The 17001-nt window shown below is 38.8% G+C and overlaps 2 protein-coding genes across 3 annotated transcripts; one reads left to right on the top strand and one right to left on the bottom strand.

Annotated features, from left to right (window-relative positions):
• The first annotated feature begins 3762 nt into the window (after positions 1-3762).
• LOC115752201 (probable methyltransferase PMT5) lies at positions 3763-9519 on the top strand. 2 transcript variants are annotated; one of them, XM_030690289.2, is made up of 10 exons: positions 3763-4062; positions 4111-4684; positions 4868-5003; positions 5237-5477; positions 6704-6929; positions 7051-7208; positions 7318-7621; positions 8159-8291; positions 8590-8797; positions 9247-9519. In XM_030690289.2, the coding sequence occupies exons 2-9, from the start codon at positions 4173-4175 to the stop codon at positions 8737-8739; spliced, it is 1860 nt and encodes a 619-aa protein (XP_030546149.1). In that variant the 5' UTR covers positions 3763-4062; positions 4111-4172; the 3' UTR covers positions 8740-8797; positions 9247-9519. The 2 variants fall into 2 exon arrangements, with proteins under 2 accessions (XP_030546149.1, XP_030546140.1); XM_030690280.2 differs by having other exon boundaries at positions 3763-4684.
• Positions 9520-10116: 597 nt separating this feature from the next.
• LOC115753540 (protein KTI12 homolog) lies at positions 10117-12389 on the bottom strand. The gene is made up of 2 exons (XM_030692187.2): positions 12008-12389; positions 10117-11259 (listed from the first exon to the last, which is right to left on the bottom strand). The coding sequence occupies exon 2, from the start codon at positions 11214-11216 to the stop codon at positions 10308-10310; it is 909 nt and encodes a 302-aa protein (XP_030548047.1). The 5' UTR covers positions 11217-11259; positions 12008-12389; the 3' UTR covers positions 10117-10307.
• Between the last annotated feature and the right edge of the window lie 4612 nt (positions 12390-17001).

Raw genomic sequence — 17001 nt, 5'->3', positions numbered from 1 at the left:
GTGCTAAACCTTTCAATTATACCAATTTAGTCTTAAATCTTTTGAAATTTTACCAATTTAGTCCTAAATTTTTTGAAAATTTGCTATTTTAGTCCTTAACGGTTTGTTTGAGTAATTGGCCGGAAGGGCTAAGTTGGTAATTCGTGAAAAGGTTTAGGACTAGTTTGGCAAATCATTAAAAGGTTTTGGATCAAATTGGCATAGTTACTCAAATAAATAAATTAGAGGATTCCACTTGCATGAATAACTTTTGAGTATGTTATAGCATATTAGGCAAGAATTAAACTAAACGCATTTAGGAAAATTGTCAAAAAAGTGCTAAACCTTTTGTATTTTTGTCAATTCAATTCTAAACCTTTTTATTTTTTACTGATTCAATCCTATTGGTCAGAAATCAACGATGTAAAACACTAACCGTCCTACGTAGCACCCGGCACCGACGTAGATATCTTTTAATATCATTTTGATATTTTTCAAGTATTTTATTTATTTATTTATTTTTCCCTTTTCCTTTTTCTCCCTCCATCGGCGTCAACCTTTGCCAGCTTCATGCGAGGGCTGCCCTCTCGGCCTCGGGGCGAGGGTCGCCCTTGCTTGAGGTCGGTAGAGGAAAAAAATGGAAAAGGGAAAAAGGAAAAAAAAGAGAGGAAAAAACAAAAAAAATATAAAAATAAAAATATTAAAAAATTATCCACATCAGCGCTGGTGGTGCCACGTAGTATGACCAACGTCCACATCAGTAATTTTCGGTCAATAGAACCGAATCGGTAAAAGTCGAAAAGGTTTAGGATTGAATCGACAAACTTAAAAAGTTTATAATTAAATTGGTAAAAGTGTAAAATATTTAAGACTTTTTTTTTGACAATTTTCCTAATCGCGCCCCTCAACCGTAAATTTTACCCCTCCTTCCATTTTCCTTTTTTCCTATCTTTATCACTCTTATCCAAAGAATCACATCAATCATATCATCGTGCATCCGAAATGTCTACCCTAAAAAAGGCATATATTTCGTTACGGATTAATATATTACTACCTCGGTTCAAACGAGCATTATATGATAATCCTGCTAAGGAGTATCGCTTATTGAAGAAAAACCGCAAAAGGAAAGTTACGAATTTTCAAAGATATGTCGTGTAATGATTGGAGGTGATCCTTTTTTGGGTCAATCGGCATATGGTTGGTTTTCTATATGTGGAATTCCTCAGGAAATGACCCCACTGACCTTGAGATCGGATTTTCTTCTTATATAAATTTTTTTATATGACTGAATGGATATATGCAGCTAAACTTCTCAAGCATTGTGCGATTGGCTGTCAAACGCGGAGAGGATTAAAACCTGAATGGAGAATCACGGACCGGAAGCGAATTGGCCAGGAACAACTGAGAGCGAGGCCTCTTCGAGCAGCGAGGAGAAGGTTGAGGTCTAAAAGAAGAGAGAGCCCTGATTTTAATTTAGGTTCTCTCTCCCGGTTCTGTTGGTTCGGTCCGCCGGTCCGATTTCGCACGGGGAAAACTACTCGGACTCGACCGGTTCGGTCGTTCCCGATTCAACCCAGAATCAATGCCCCGCCTACATATGATGATAAATTGGGCTCTCTTTTTCTTCCTTTTTCCCTACACTTATGTTTCAATTGAATTGACTAATTCATTTATATCTCATTGTGACTACGACTTTTATCTAAAATTCTAGTCAACAATAATTAATCATATATTCTAAACTTGTATATATACATATATATATATGTATCAATTTAGAGGTCGCTTTCCTACGCAAAATATTATTGCCAAATCTAAATGTGATGTGATCGCTAACCTTTTTTGGACATGAATCGCTATTCTTGACCCATCGAAAATGTCCAACGCAATCGCATTCATTATCCAATCTGACACAATCAGCGGATCTAAAGCCCTCCATTTGGAAACTCCTAAATAATTCCTTTGGTTTTTTTTTCTGTCTAAAATTCCTTTGCTTAATCTGTCATTAGAATGATAATAAATCAATATAAAGAAAACTATAGGGAAAAAACCACTAAAAACCCCGAACTATGCCAATCGTAACACATTTACCCTAAACTTTTTTTTGTGACACCAAAAATCCCAAACTTTCACTCATGTGACACATTTACCCCAAACTTTTTCTCGTGACATTGAAAACCCTAAACTTATACCCGTGTGACATATGTACCCCGAAATATTTTTTTGTGACATCAAAAATCCTAAACTTATATTCGTGTGACACATTTACCTCAAAACTTTGAGCTAAATGTGTCACACGAATATAAGTTTAGGATTTTTGATGTCACAAAAAAATATTTCGGGGTAAATATGTCACACGAGCACAAGTTTGGGGTAAATGTGTTACATGCATATAAGTTTAGGGTTTTTTGTGTCACAAAGAAAAGTTTGGGGTAAATGTGTCACAAAGGACATAGTTTAGGATTATTGATGGCTTTTTCCCAAAACTCTATAAGGAAACAAATGGGGCTACGATCCTTACCAAAAAAAACAAATGGGGCTACGATCAAGGACGACACAGCCCGTCGTCCATCACCTCTGACGGCTGAATCTCAACCGCTCGTCCCACATGTGCACGGAACCCACGGTGGCGATCTCGGCCGTCGCGCCCCCTCGTGTGATTCGAATCGTGCACACGACATCAGCTGTCCCACAGATCTGTAGCGTAGCTACCGAACACAAAAAATATATAAAAAAAATTTGTTTAACGGAATCGCGTCGTTAAAATATTGAAATCACAAAAGCCTAAACGAAATTTCAATTAATTGGCTTTTTTTTTAACGTGTGTTATGATCGCCCGATATCTTTAAGAATTAAAATTAGTCTCTCATGTTATTTGCGCTTAACCAGCATCTCATTATACCGCCGTTTGAATTTGAATTTGATTAACAACACATTTTACGAAAATATAAAGTATCTTGAAAATTATAACATATCGGTCAATTTATTATGTCTTCAAGAGAACTAATTAAAGCAATCGCGATTATTTTAATAAGACAGGGTAAAAGCATGAAATGCCAAAGCCAAACAAACCGCAAACAACATTAGAAGACAAATCATTCCCTGTCGCGGTTCTATTAATATTAAACTAATTTTTTTTTTTTTTTGAGGAAAAGTAAAACCAACGAAAATGCCCTGTTCGTTCTGTCTAAATAAGCGAGCCTCTGGATCTGATTCGGGGAATTCCAAGGAAGGAGAACCAAAAAAGTCTGCACACGCATATATAAGAACCTCTCTCTCCTTCATCCTCCATGTGAATCCACGGGAAGAAGAAGAAGAGGAAGAAGGTGGAAAAGGAAGTGGTCGATGTTGGGTAACTGCACTCGCCTGAAATATAGCACCCTCACGCTCGGTTGCGGATTGAATTCCTTTCGACTTCCGAGTTCGAGCCGCGGCTATCGCGTTTTTTTCCCGAGCCCTATGCGGCGCCATTGATAGAGCTCGGGGCCGGTGAGTTCCTGGTTGCCTTTCCTTGATCTGATCTCGGATCTGAATGACAATGCGGTGCTGTGCTGGGCGATGATGCGTTGATCTGATTGCGTTCGTGTTCGGTTAAGCTGAGGGACTGGCGGAGGACTGAATTGTTCGGAGTACGAGGCTTGCTGTGTTGTGTCTAATTTGATGCGGTGTTCCTCTTTTTTTGTTGTTGTTGTTGTTGTTGTTGTGCTCATTTTGAGAGGATCAGTGGCATCGCGAGCTCAGACGGAACAGTCGTGACTTGTTAAATCATTTGACTGTTCTGTGCAGGATCTATCTGGAGCACAATTGGGATCGACTCGAGCTTTCTGTAGGTTGGAGATTCCGAGGATAAGCTGTTGGTTAAGGAATCGGGATTAATTCTGGCCCTTTTTCTGGGGTTTTTCGGGATTTCGTCATTTCTGACATGCTCGTGGGACTTGAGTGAACTCTGATTTCGGAGATTCTGCTGATCCCATGTGACTGATGGCATAATTTAGTGCCGGAGATTCATTCTCTTCAGTTTGCAAGACACGAAAGGGAATGCTCAGATGAACTGTGAGGTACATGGTAGTATGCGAAGTTTATGTGTTTCATGATAGATCGCAGATTTCTTATTTTCTGGAGGATTAGAAAGACAGAATTGGTGACGTAGGGGACTTATATCTTGGGTTCTGGACGGGCTTGCACAAACTTTGGGCATGAGAACCCCCTGGTTAAATAAGCTAGCTCTCGTTCTTGGCCCAAGGCCACCAATCAGTTGGTTAGTCTTGTGCCTTATTAGTGTATTAGCACTAATCACTCTCTTGGGGTCGTCTTCATCAAATGCATTTGAAGCTGCAACTTCCACTCCGGCACCTGACATCTATACGAACTATAGAAAGCTAAAGGAGCAAGCTGCTGTTGATTATTTGGAACTAAAATCCCTTTCGGGGGGTGCTGGTCGGGTAAAGGAACTCGGTCTATGTGGCAAAGAGAGGGAGAACTTTGTTCCCTGCTACAATGTCTCTGCAAATATGTTGGCTGGATATAAGGACGGGGAGGAGTTCGATCGTCACTGCGAGCTGTCAAGAGTAGTAGAACGCTGTTTGGTTCGCCCTCCAAAAGAATATAAGATTCCTCTCAGGTGGCCATCTGGTCGGGATGTGATATGGAGTGGAAATGTGAAGATTACGAAGGACCAGTTTCTTTCTTCAGGAAGCATGACTAAAAGGTCCATCTTCTCACTTAAGCTAGAACAGATGTTGTGAAGCAGGAAACGTTCCACATTCCTCCTTGGGCTAATAAACTACTCCTGTCTCAATAACTTGTCACTTTATCCAGATTGTAGTGATTTCTTGTAGCTCTTTCATGAATTTGACTCACATTCCTGCGTCTATTTTCTTGAGCTGTCTAGGATGATGCTGCTGGAAGAAAATCAAATTGCTTTCCACTCTGACGATGGTTCAATCTTTGACGGTGTCAAAGACTATTCACGCCAAATCGCAGAGATGCTAGGATTGGGCAGTGACACAGAATTAATCCAAGCAGGGGTAACTCTTCTTTTTATCTCAATATATCACTTTGATACATATATTTCTGTGCCGGAGAATCTCTAAAGTGAGCTATAGTGTGATTTTGTATGCACTGGCTTTTAATCTAGTGCTAAATTGTAGTGGCAACCGTCACATGCCATAAACTTTTTTGTTCCTAGTCTTTCTTTCTAAAATCCCCACTTTTCTGCCATAGGGAGTAACATATCATTCTTCGGATATACAACTTGCAGGTGCGCACAGTGCTGGATATCGGTTGTGGTTTTGGCAGTTTTGGGTCGCATTTACTATCTTTAAAGGTCATGGCTGTTTGTGTTGCGGCATATGAGGCAACTGGTAGCCAAGTTCAAATGGCCCTCGAGAGAGGTCTTCCTGCAATCATTGGCAACTTTGTTTCTCGGCAACTTCCATATCCTACGCTGTCATACGACATGGTTCACTGTGCTCAATGTGGAATTGTTTGGGATGACAAAGGTACTTTTCAGTCGCTTAACTAATTGAAATTCTGCTTTTCCCTTGTTAGTTTTCTGTTGAATATATTGCTGAACTGGTATAGTTAAAGAAATTTCTAGCAGTATTTAGCTGTTATAGTGATGATTTCCATATTGGATTTGATTGGTTTATGGTCTCTTGCTCCGTGATAAGCAAAAGACTCTCTGGAAATTGTTGGAACCTGTGGTAGGAGCTGATTTTCTTTGAAGCAATGAGTTCAAACCAGTGCAGTGTAAGATGGCATTTGTTCAACCATTCAGCATAAGCTATCGTCATGTTGAGCAGGCCTGTTCAATGAATGGGCCCATAGAATAGTGGCAAATAAGCTTTAATGGGGGTGTGAGATTGTTGTCCAAGTTGCTGTCTGTGTCCAAAGCCTAATGCCTCTCTTCATTGACCCATTAGGGTCACCATTGAAGACAAGAAGTCCAAAAGCCACAATTAAGTACTACACTTGAGCAAAATTTCTTGTTTTTAATCATGAAACTAACAACTCTGCCGAGGTGCTTTTCAAGGTTTCATCTTTTCCATTTACTTGTTGCATATTGTCTCCCCCTCTTTAATAAGCCCAACAGTTCAGGAAAACAACAATCTCATATTTTTCATTCTGAAATGGAGCTTTGCTCCTGGACTGTGAAAATGTTGATGGTGGGTGCTCCTTGTTGATTTGTTGGAGACAAAGACTGCGGTGTGTGTCCTTCACTTGCAAATGATATTAAACTATGGAGGTGTCTGGGGCGGAGATCTCAAGCAGAAAGTTTTTTGATCCAAAACGGTGAGGGTTTAAGGTCTAACGATGATGAGCAAAAAAGATTCATTTTTGAGAAACTGTCTAATGTTTTTAACAAAGATCAATCACGAGTTCATCTAGGTTTGCTTTTTTCTTCTTGTGTGTTATCAATGTGTCAAGTTTGCTCTGTTAAGATGTTGGTCTGTAGAGGTAAGAAACTGATATAGGTGGAACCAGGGACCTTGTTGCTTGGTTTTGATGCAAATGGTCGTATCGCGGGAAAGACATGGTTTTCTGTTGAACAAGTCTAAGCTAAATAAATCTCCAATAAAAGAACACATAACAGTAAGAATTTCTGAAGTAATCTTGACAAAATATGCATTATGTTGGTAAATGCTTAAAGCTGTTTCTTTTAGCTCACGATAGGCCATAACATTTTTTAGTGGAGCTACTTGCTGACTATCATTTTTTGAAGCAGATGGGATTTTCCTTTTAGAAGTAGATCGGCTACTGAGACCTGGAGGTTACTTTGTTTTAACTGCTCCGGTGAATAAGGCACAGGGAAGTTCATTGAGTACAAAGAAGGCAAACATGGTTATTCCCCTGGAAAAGTTTGCGGATGAACTTTGTTGGAGTCTTCTGGCTCAGCAAGATGATACTTTCATATGGCAAAAAACTGTGGAAGCAAACAGCTATAAATCCCGGTGAGTAGCTTCTGCATAGACTTATACTGTTGATGTTTCTCATGAGATCAGGTCTCTGAATTCCATGATTTCAGTTGGATCCTTCGTCTTATATTGACCTTTCTCCTTAATATTCTAATAGGAAGCAGGCTGCCATACCCCTTTGTAAAGGACATGATCTACAATCATACTATCAGCCCCTTGTTTCATGTATTAGTGGCACTTCCAGCAAACACTGGACTCCCATTCAGAATAGATCGTCAGGTCCATATTTGAGTTCGGCAGAGCTCGAATTACATGGTCAGCTTTGTTCCATTTCTTTTCCCTGTTTCTTGCAGCCTCAATACTATTCAACCCTATTGACAGAGTATAAATGCTGAACCAATTATTGATCAACCTGTCATTGTAGGAGTTCAACCTGATGACTTTTTTGAGGACCTGCAGTACTGGAGATCAGCCCTGAAAAACTATTGGTCTCTGCTCACCCCATTGATTTTTTCTGACCATCCAAAAAGGCCTGGAGACGAAGATCCATTGCCTCCCTTTAACATGGTTCGGAATGTTATGGACATGAATGCTCATTTTGGGGGTTTGAATTATGCGTTTTTGGAAGAAAAGAAATCAGTTTGGCTTATGAATGTTGTGCCTGTTGGGGCTCAGAATACACTGCCTCTCATTCTCGAGCAAGGTTTTGCTGGTGTTTTGCATGATTGGTAAGTACGATTGGGAGTAGCTTTTGATATAAAAACAGTTATAAGCTTCTGTTTTTAGAATCAGGATTTTCTTAGCAACAAACTCTGTTTATCCAGTAGAAATGCTGAGTTTTCTTTTTGTCGATTGCCAATATTTGACAACAAAAATGGCCTTTAGCTATATTTCAACATTCTAAAGTTTGAAATTGTGGTGGTCGTGATGCCTCATAGCAATGGTGATTTTTGTTATTCCATCTATGTTGCTTTGCTTGCTTCCAACTTAGCCCAGAAAGATATATCTGCTTGTATTCTTGTCACTCCACCTATATCTGTCACTTTGCAAATGTGTCACTGAGAAAGGGGTCTGTGAAAAGCTATGATAATCAGTTTCTATTTCTTCGTGTACTTCTTAAACTCAAAATACTTTTAAATGCTGTCCCAAGCTTCTTAGTTTGAAAAACCAATTCCTCTCTCTCTCTCTCTCTCTCTCCTGCTGTTTTATTTTATATACTTTTGAAGTGATTGCAGAAAGCCTAGTAATTATTATGCTTCAAGCAGGTGTGAACCATTCCCAACATATTCTCGAACCTATGATATGCTCCACGCAAATGGTCTACTTTCTCATCTCAGTTCTGAGAGGTGCAGCATGATGGATTTATTGTTGGAAATGGATAGAATTCTGCGTCCTGAGGTAGCTTTTTCTTTTTCGGTCTAAAATATACCTCATAGCATTTGCTGGAATGTATAAAGAATATCTCATTTAGTTCATGCTTTGCAGATCCAAAGCTGTTCATAGCTTTCTTTTCTTTTTCATCCTTTCTCTGATATACTATTTAATGCAGCTGCACATATCTACTATTTTGATCCTTGATGTATGTTAGTATGGGCACCGCGATTTCGTCTAATGCATAGGCTTTTCGTCAACTCTTATAGTGGTCTTCTCATCTAACTAGTGATTTTTTTATGTCTGACATTTGACACAACTGTAGGGGTGGGTTGTCTTATCCGACAAAATGGGAGTTATAGAGCTGGCGAGAATGCTTGCCACTCAGATACGCTGGGAAGCTCGTGTGATTGACCTTCAAAATGGCAGTGACCAACGGCTGCTTGTTTGTCAGAAACCTTTTGTGAGAAAATGATTGATTCCGCTGCAGAGAGGTTTTCAACATCCAAGAACTGTACAGTGTTTCAGCTCAGGTAGTTCTGATCACTCTCCTACGAAGGTTAATAATTTGCAGCTGGTCATCATGTGGAATGCCACTTTACACCACCCCTATAGAACAAAGTTAGCAGATGCACGACTGTCATCAGTTACTTCATCAGCAACTCAATCCATCTCTGTTTGGCATCTCCGTGAGGATGTGGAATGCCACTTTACACCACCCCTATAGAACAAAGTTAGCAGATGCACGACTGTCATCAGTTGCTTCATCAGCAACTCAATCCATCTCTGTTTGGCATCTCCGTGAGGACCTAGATAGAAATTTGCCTATGTGCTGCTGCATAACCTTTTTTTCCCCAACCTCATGCTCTTCATATCCTCACTTTAGTTATAGCTTCGTATTGGGCATTCTATTTTAGAGAGAATGCAGGCATCCCCTATTGAAGTTGGTTGATCTCACTGGACTTGGATCTCTTCTTTTCAGGTCATTGCTAGACAGTGAACCATCCGACGCAATCTCCGCATGGCATATACTTCGGCCCTGGAAAGGAAAATTCGACATCGGCGGTGGCTGAACTATGTGGTGTGCAAACTGTAGATCCAGTGGTTTGGCCCAGAAAGCAGCCGCAATGAATTTTGTTGAGGCTATCTGTAGCAATTCATTCATCTCGTGTTCTCCTCATTTTTTAGTCTCTCCAATTTTTTTTTCCGCCTATCAATTTTGAGATTGATAATTGATCTATATGTTTGTACTAAATTCTCGTTTGTCCTGATAATTTTTAGATGTCCTAAAAATTAAAAAAAAAAGAAATTAGAAAGTTTTGGGACTGGGAACCATCGATCAGCATTCCCTCAGGATCAGGAGTGAGGAGGAAGCCTCTTCCCTCGTCCTTGCTCTCAAGCCACCTCCCTGTAGGCTTTTGGTCTGTCAACCGTTTTGAATCGCGATGACGAGGGCTTCTCTTCAAAATTCAACAAATAAGTGGTAAACTAAAGAGTAGCCACGATCAATATATACTCATTTAAATATGTTATTTTCCATTTATTTTCGCACACGCTTGATTAATTTAATAATGTCATTAGACATGGTTGACTGCCGAATGCCGGTGAACGACAAGGCAGTGAACCATCTTTTCTTCTCATAGCAGACCGGGCCTAAAAGGAAAGGAGAACATTTGCATCTTACAAGAGTTTCCAAGGCAGTTTTCTTATTGATTTGGAATTACCAAAAGTGTATACATCGTTCTATACCACATTAACATGCGGGCTACATTTGTATACGCTCGACCAAATAGAGGCCATTCCTTTATACATAACCAACGAAACTAAATAATAGGAAGCCGATGCAAATTCATGCAAATTAAGAACAAAAGCTCACATCTTGCTTCTTACAATCCTAAAACAAGACACCCAAGTATTCACTCTCAGCAGATCCTTACTAATTAGAGCACGGCCATTAACAACTTACCCACCTAGAAAATTACTTGAAAAATAACTCCAGAAGGGACAAAATTGAGAAATTGCTCGTAGCGGAACTGTTCGAGTTTAAGCAGCACCTAGTTCCCGGTTCAAATAGTCTACAAACATCCGCTTGGCACTCTCTGCATCGGAAGGTGGTGGTCGCCCGCTTAAACTCGTTTGCCCCGTCAACTTAATGAAAGTTCGTCGGAGCCTTCGTAGCTCCGGCAGCCCAACTGATCTTGATATGGTAATATTCGGCAATCCTACGCCAACAGAGATCCCATTCGAAGGCCCTCCCAGGGCCTGGGATTGCGCTTCCACAACTGCACTGATCACCTCCTGTGTTGCCCTGTCCAGCTCGTAAAGAGAATTTGCTTCCGAAGATCGCGTGTTCTGCGTAGCAATGGTCGGCTGCAAAACCCTGACGTCTCGCGATTTCGGGTCCACCTTTTTCGTTAAGTATGAAACAGCCTCTGCGATGGCAGTAGAAGAATTAGTCACTCCCTCATTATGTGGCCATAGTTCAAACAAAGGAGAATCCCAACGGTTTCTTCTATCTGGTCTCTCGAATCTTCTTGCCAGATCCTCAAAAATCTTATCGTCGTATGCAGCTTCTCCCTTTTCCCTGCGTTCCCCATTCCATTTCTGACAATGCGTTTCCTCTGCATCACAGAACACAACGCAGTACCTTATACCGGCGGCGCGAGCCAAGCACCAGAGCTCATATCTGTAGCCTTTGATATTGTTCAAAGAATCGACTATGACGATGTCTTCCTTCGACAATGACCTGTCCACTTCAGACCGTAGGACTCCTCTTAAATTCTTCTCGGCAGGCATATCAGCATAGCTCTGATTGCGATCGAGGTGGAAGGACCCTTCATCAATTATCCTAACAATGGGCTTCGCTTCCGACTCCTTAAGAGCTTCAGCAAGGCAAAGCGCAGCTGTTGACTTCCCGCTGCAAGGCTGCCCGCAGATCACAACCAACGCCATCTAGGAATCAATGCTTAGATGGGTCTTCTTGGGGAAGTGCTTCCTGCTCATAGTTCAAACTATCAGCGGCTTTCACCCACTGTCAACAAATACCTCGCTTTCTCTCGGGTGCTTGTTTATGCTAGAAACAAGAGGCACAAGTGATAACGACATGTATGTCCTAAACTACGTGAAACCACATCTCACTTCATTTAACAGAGATTATTAGACTTCTACTCGATAATTCGTTAAAAGAGATAGATAACCTTAGAGTCAACTATAAACATGTAACTGACGGCGATAGTGCTGCAGAGCAATTCTCTTCGAAATGGATGATATTCCAAGAGACTGCCACAGCACTATTGCTCCCCTTGACCCTACACACTAAACTAGTTCTAACGAGCAGAGCTCATCTCCATCTTCACTCTTTTGCAGCTAACAGACACAACATTAGGATAAATATCAATAGAGTAATGACTCTACAACTCTTGTATGCATGGCAAATCAGAAAAACCAATCTCCGAGGGATATCTCAGCCAAGTTTACGGACCGAAATTCCGCGAGATTTCTGAAAAATTAAAAAAAGCGAAAACAGGGACCTGCGACTAGAGGAAAGGACGGGAATTTCTCGCCAATCGGTTTCAGTAATCTGTATTCCCGCCCAGGAACACAAGGCAGTATCGCAAACACTATCATACACATATCGTTTCGACAAATAGAAAGTGATCCACTCGAAAACCCTAACTCAGACAGCAAGAGTTCATAGAGCAATCTGCATAAACCAGGAAAAAGGAAATGGCAGATAGCTATACCGAGCGCTGGAGAAGAGACCGGAACCCGCGCCTTCGTTTCTGGGGATAAAGAGGAAAAGTGCATCCGACAAAAAAAAATAAAATCCTGCATCAGCGAGCAAATCTCCCCGATCCTAGCTCAGTTCCCATGCTTCTCCGCGGCTTCAGTTCGCTTCTTTTTTGTTCGATTCTCGATCTATACGACTTCACCGCTAGGAGCCGCCTCCTCTCTCTCTCTTGTCCAATCCGAAACCGTTGCTGAATATTGGCCGAAGCTTATCACCGGCACCGCCGTCGGAGCATCGCCTGCGGTTCGAAGCTCGCCTCTTTAGGGTTGTGTGGAACAGAAGAACAGCGCGACAAAAGAAGAGGGAGGACGCATAAGCACTTAATCCTATTCTCACCTGTTTTTTTTTTTTTTTTAATCAGACTATTCTGACCAGTTAAATTACATAAAAATAACATGATTGATCCATAAACTTTAACTTAATTTGTAATATGACCTCTAAATCTTTAATTTAATTAATACGATCTTTAAACTTTAACTTAATATACAACATGATCTCTGAACTTTCAATTTGTCCATCATAATCCTCAAACTTTTGAAAAATGTTGAATTTATTCCTTGAACGATAAGAAAATGTCTAATGTTGTCCGTGAACTCGAATTAATGAAAAGGGCTACATTAAACATCTTCTTATAGTTCGGGCACTAAGTTAAACATGTTTTAAAACTTCAGGAAATTCATGGACCATTTGCCGAGTACAATTTTAATTAAATTTACATAGAGCTACTGATAATCATGTATTGAGGTGCAAATACAACTAACACTTACAAGCAATATTACATCACGTTTCCGTCCTCTTGAGAAGTTATTTAATATTAAGACTTCGATAATAATTTATAGAAGCACCTAATAATAATCATCAATACCCTTAAAATAATTAGTTAATAATAAATATCTTTATTATTGAAATGAATTTATATGTAAACATTTACGTTAGAAAATGAAAATATTTTTAGTAAAATATTCAAGCCATTTATTTCCGCAAAATAAATGGACCCTAAGACTCTTTAAGTGCTGGTTTGCTTTCGCAACTAAATTAACGTTCCATTGATTATTCTGATTAAACATTATTTATCAAGTCCGTTGAACGTGACAAAACCAAAACGCAGAGGCCAACGCCGGCGCCTACTCTCTCTTGGAGATTGTTGGGCTCTGGGAAAATTGGGCCGGTATCAATTAGAGGTCCGATTGAAAAGGCCCAGACCAAATTAAAAGGCGGACAACGACATGCAAGTGATTGTCCTTAAGCCTATGGGATATGCTTGCTCGTAGTCCTAAAATTTATCACAAAAGTGTAATCGATTCCTAAAACTTGCAAAAAAATACAATTAAATCCTAAAACTCGTCAATTTGGTGGAATCGAGTAGTTTTGTTAATTATGTCCAACTTAGTTAATTAAAAATGCTGATATGGCTTTTTTTTTATATAGATATTTTATCTTTTCTACATGGTAATGACGTGGCTAAAATGATACCGTTTTGGTCCAAATATGATTCATAATAGCTAGAACCAGGCAATGTTGAGAAGTGGTCGACGACTCTCGCCCCGATGTGGCCTCGCCCGTAAGTCGGCCGGTGTCGCTAACCCACGATCCCCATCACTAGCCCTTCTTGGGTCGGTGGGGCAGCGATTGTGAGAGCTAGTTCTAGTAGTTTTTTTAGCACATTTTTGATATGTTTTGAGTGAAAATTGTATTTTAAATCATGTTTGGATAAAAACAATGTCGTTTTAACCTTTGATTTTGTGTTTTAGCCACGCCATCGCTACATAGGATAGAAAAAATATTAGAAAAAAGGCACGTCAATATTTTTCATTGGTCAAGTTGAACGAAATTAACGAAAGGACTCAATTGTACCAACTTGACAAGTTTTTGGACTTAATTGCATTTTTTACAAGTGTTAGCACTCAATTGCGCTTTTGTGATAAATTTTAAGATTTGAAGTGCACATATCCTTAGACTTATAGCACTTTCTCAATTAAGTCCCTCATCCTCCACTCCCAACATATTCAAGTAAAAGTAACAGTCGAGGACTAAATTGCAAAAATAATTATTTGTTTGTCCATAAATGAGCTTCAATTATCAATAATCAGGGACTACGGGATTTGGTTTGAGAAAGTTGTGTAAGTTCGAGGATTGATTGCAAAAATCACAAGTTCGAGGACTACTTTGAAAAAAGAGTGTGAATTCAAGGATCAAATGTACACTTTCTTGAACAAAAAATTGCCCCTTGAGCAATTCCAAGGTCGGACACGTTGGAATTGGTTCTTCACTTTTTCGAAATTGAAACCTACTATGCATAAATCAGTACTTGGAACCTTCCCCGTCGGAGGTTAAAGGGTCTACTCGGGTTCCACCTGTATTCTACCTGTATTCTTAATTGAATTGCAATAAATTATCATCTCTAAGAACCATCATTTGATGCTACAATTTATTGACGAAAAAATTATCTAAAAAGTTTTAAATCTATTGTAATTGTGTCAATTCAGTCATAAACCTTTTGCATTTGTACCAATTCAGTCTTAAACCTTTTGTATTTTTGAAAATTTAGTCCTTCCGGCAAATTTGGAGGGGAAATTGCTGACTTGGCGCGATCGGCTCCAAAATGGCCAATTTTGATATATTTTAATATTTTTTGGAATTCTATTTTCTTTTTTTCTTCCTCCTTCTTCTTCTCCTTCTCTTTCTGCTGCTGCTTCTTCTTCTTTTTCTTCTTCTTCTTCTTCTTCTTCTTCTGGTCGGCAATTGGCCAAAGAAGAGGGCCGGTCGGTAGGCTCGATGGCCAGCCGAAGGAGGAAGAAGAAAAAAAAAGAGAAAGAAAAAAAGGAAAAATTAAAAAAAATATATTAAAATTAGAAAAAAATATATATTAAAATATTATTAAAAATTGGCCACATGTGTGCCATACCAGCAATTTTTGAGTAAAATTGACCAGAAGGGTTGGATTGACAAAAACACAAAAAGTTTAGAACTGGATTGGAAAAAAATATCTAGCATTGAATTGGCACAATTACAATAGGTTTATGATTTTTTTGTAATTTTTTCATCCCCCGACCATTACTCATATTTAGACACATGAAAAAATATGAAATATTAACAAAATAAAAGTTTCAGTCTTGGATTTCGTTGAAAATTGGAAGTTCAGACTGGTAGTTCCTGATTACACACCAATCATCGTACGTTAAGGAGTACTACAGGATCGAGCGAATATATAAAATAAGAAAAACATAGAGACTTGTTCCGGGTTACAAGCTAGGTTACATGCCCATCGAAACCGGTTCTCTACTTTTTAGAACATAAAATTTACCATGTATACCATGGAACTTGGAATCGGATTGGCTCTATTTTGTAGCTATGCTCTCCCTAACACTCATCGAATATCTTTTTTCTTTCTATTTTGTTTTTGTGGCTTAAACAAATAATTCGTATTTGTGTGAGCATTTGCCTTAAAAACAAGAGAAAAGGTGTAGCACGCAAGCGTACGAGTGTGGCAAAGAAGATGCCAACAAGCAAACCGCCATTGACTTCCGTTTCTCTTCCCACCAAAAAGAAAAAAAAAAAGAAAAAAAAATAGTCGTTATCAAACTAAATAAATAATTTATTTATACTTTTCTAAAAAGAAAAAAATCATTACTGTCAATAACTGAACCGAGTGGCTGAAACTTTGGTTATCTAATGGGCGATCCTAATCTGGAAGCAAGCTTTTGGTTTCGTCATTGCTTTCCCAACTTTGGATAATGCTTGGAAGTGTGATCAATCTGGGGTAATCATTAGCTAATCATTGTCATTCGAAATGTTTTTATATTTACCATCTATTGTTATATACATGCTGACTATGCACACTAGTCATAAGTAGATCGAGATATCTTGAAATATCTAACCCTCCGTTGATTCGCGAAAATACAAATGATTTTACAAAATGTTTTTCTAAAAATAATTGTTCTTATCGTTTGAAATAATCGGTTAACAAAAGACGTTTTTATTACCAACAACAATATATGTCCAAGCATTTTTCGTACACGAGGAAAATATTTTTCGTTCATTTATTTTTTCGAGCGACACAAGCAATCATTTTTAAGGAGATATTTTTCCAATCATTTATTTCTCGCAAAACAAAACATAACCTAATTACATCGTGATTCATGCATACATAATAAAAATTGGTTTGGCTACAAACAATGCAATCTTATATATTACGAGGGAAACATTCAAAAATATCAAATTGTATCGATGATTTTTTTTTTGGTCGAAGTATGATGATTTATATAGACATAGCAAGTTTAATTTGGCTACACCCAACACAACATTATCCATCATCGTATTCGTAGGATTAGCTTTCAGTAACGAACAGATATATATAGCCATAAAGCCCACGTGAAGTATGGACATATAGTCAAATAAAACAAGAAGTTAACCAAAACTCTAGGGATGAAGTGCTTCTAATAAAGAAAATGTACTCCGTAGGGTTTGTTTGTTTCGAGAAAAATGAATGATTTGAAAAATAATTTAAAAAAAAGATCGCTTATATATGGCTTCATGTAATTAGACAATGAAATTTATTTTCGTGATCAACAATAATTTTCGTCTATATATAGCCATAAAGCCCACGCGACCTGTTTTTTGTTCTTCAAATTTGTAAACGATGCAAGTAGGGGTGTCAATTGTTCTGTTTGATTCAGTTTTTCAAAAAACTTGAACCGAACCATTGGGGAGTACACTTGAATCGAACCAAATTTGGCCTAGAACCGAATGTGCACTGAACTAAAAAATCCAGTTCTGTTATATTTTTGATTTTTTCTTTTTCTTTTTTTTCCAATGGATGGTGACGCCGTAGGTGCCTTTGACAAAAAAAATTGACCAAACTAACAAATATGAATCGAACTGAATTTTGCCTTGAACCGAACTGAAAATCCAGCTCGGTTCAATTTTTGGTTTTTTCTTCTTCTGTTT

The sequence above is a fragment of the Rhodamnia argentea genome, chromosome 5 (genome assembly GCF_020921035.1).
Source record: "Rhodamnia argentea isolate NSW1041297 chromosome 5, ASM2092103v1, whole genome shotgun sequence".
Classification (NCBI taxonomy): Eukaryota; Viridiplantae; Streptophyta; class Magnoliopsida; order Myrtales; family Myrtaceae; genus Rhodamnia; species Rhodamnia argentea.
This window is presented reverse-complemented; position numbering and strand designations above follow the sequence as displayed.

Bases quoted from the DNA above. Each gene is read 5' to 3' on its own strand.
- LOC115752201 (XM_030690289.2), top strand. From the start codon at position 4,173: ATGAGAACCCCCTGGTTAAATAAGCTAGCTCTCGTTCTTGGCCCAAGG. The intron at 5,004-5,236 runs GTAACTCTTCTT...TACAACTTGCAG, and splicing joins CAGAATTAATCCAAGCAGGG to GTGCGCACAGTGCTGGATAT. The intron at 7,209-7,317 runs GTCAGCTTTGTT...CTGTCATTGTAG, and splicing joins GGCAGAGCTCGAATTACATG to GAGTTCAACCTGATGACTTT.
- LOC115753540 (XM_030692187.2), bottom strand. From the start codon at position 11,216: ATGGCGTTGGTTGTGATCTGCGGGCAGCCTTGCAGCGGGAAGTCAACA.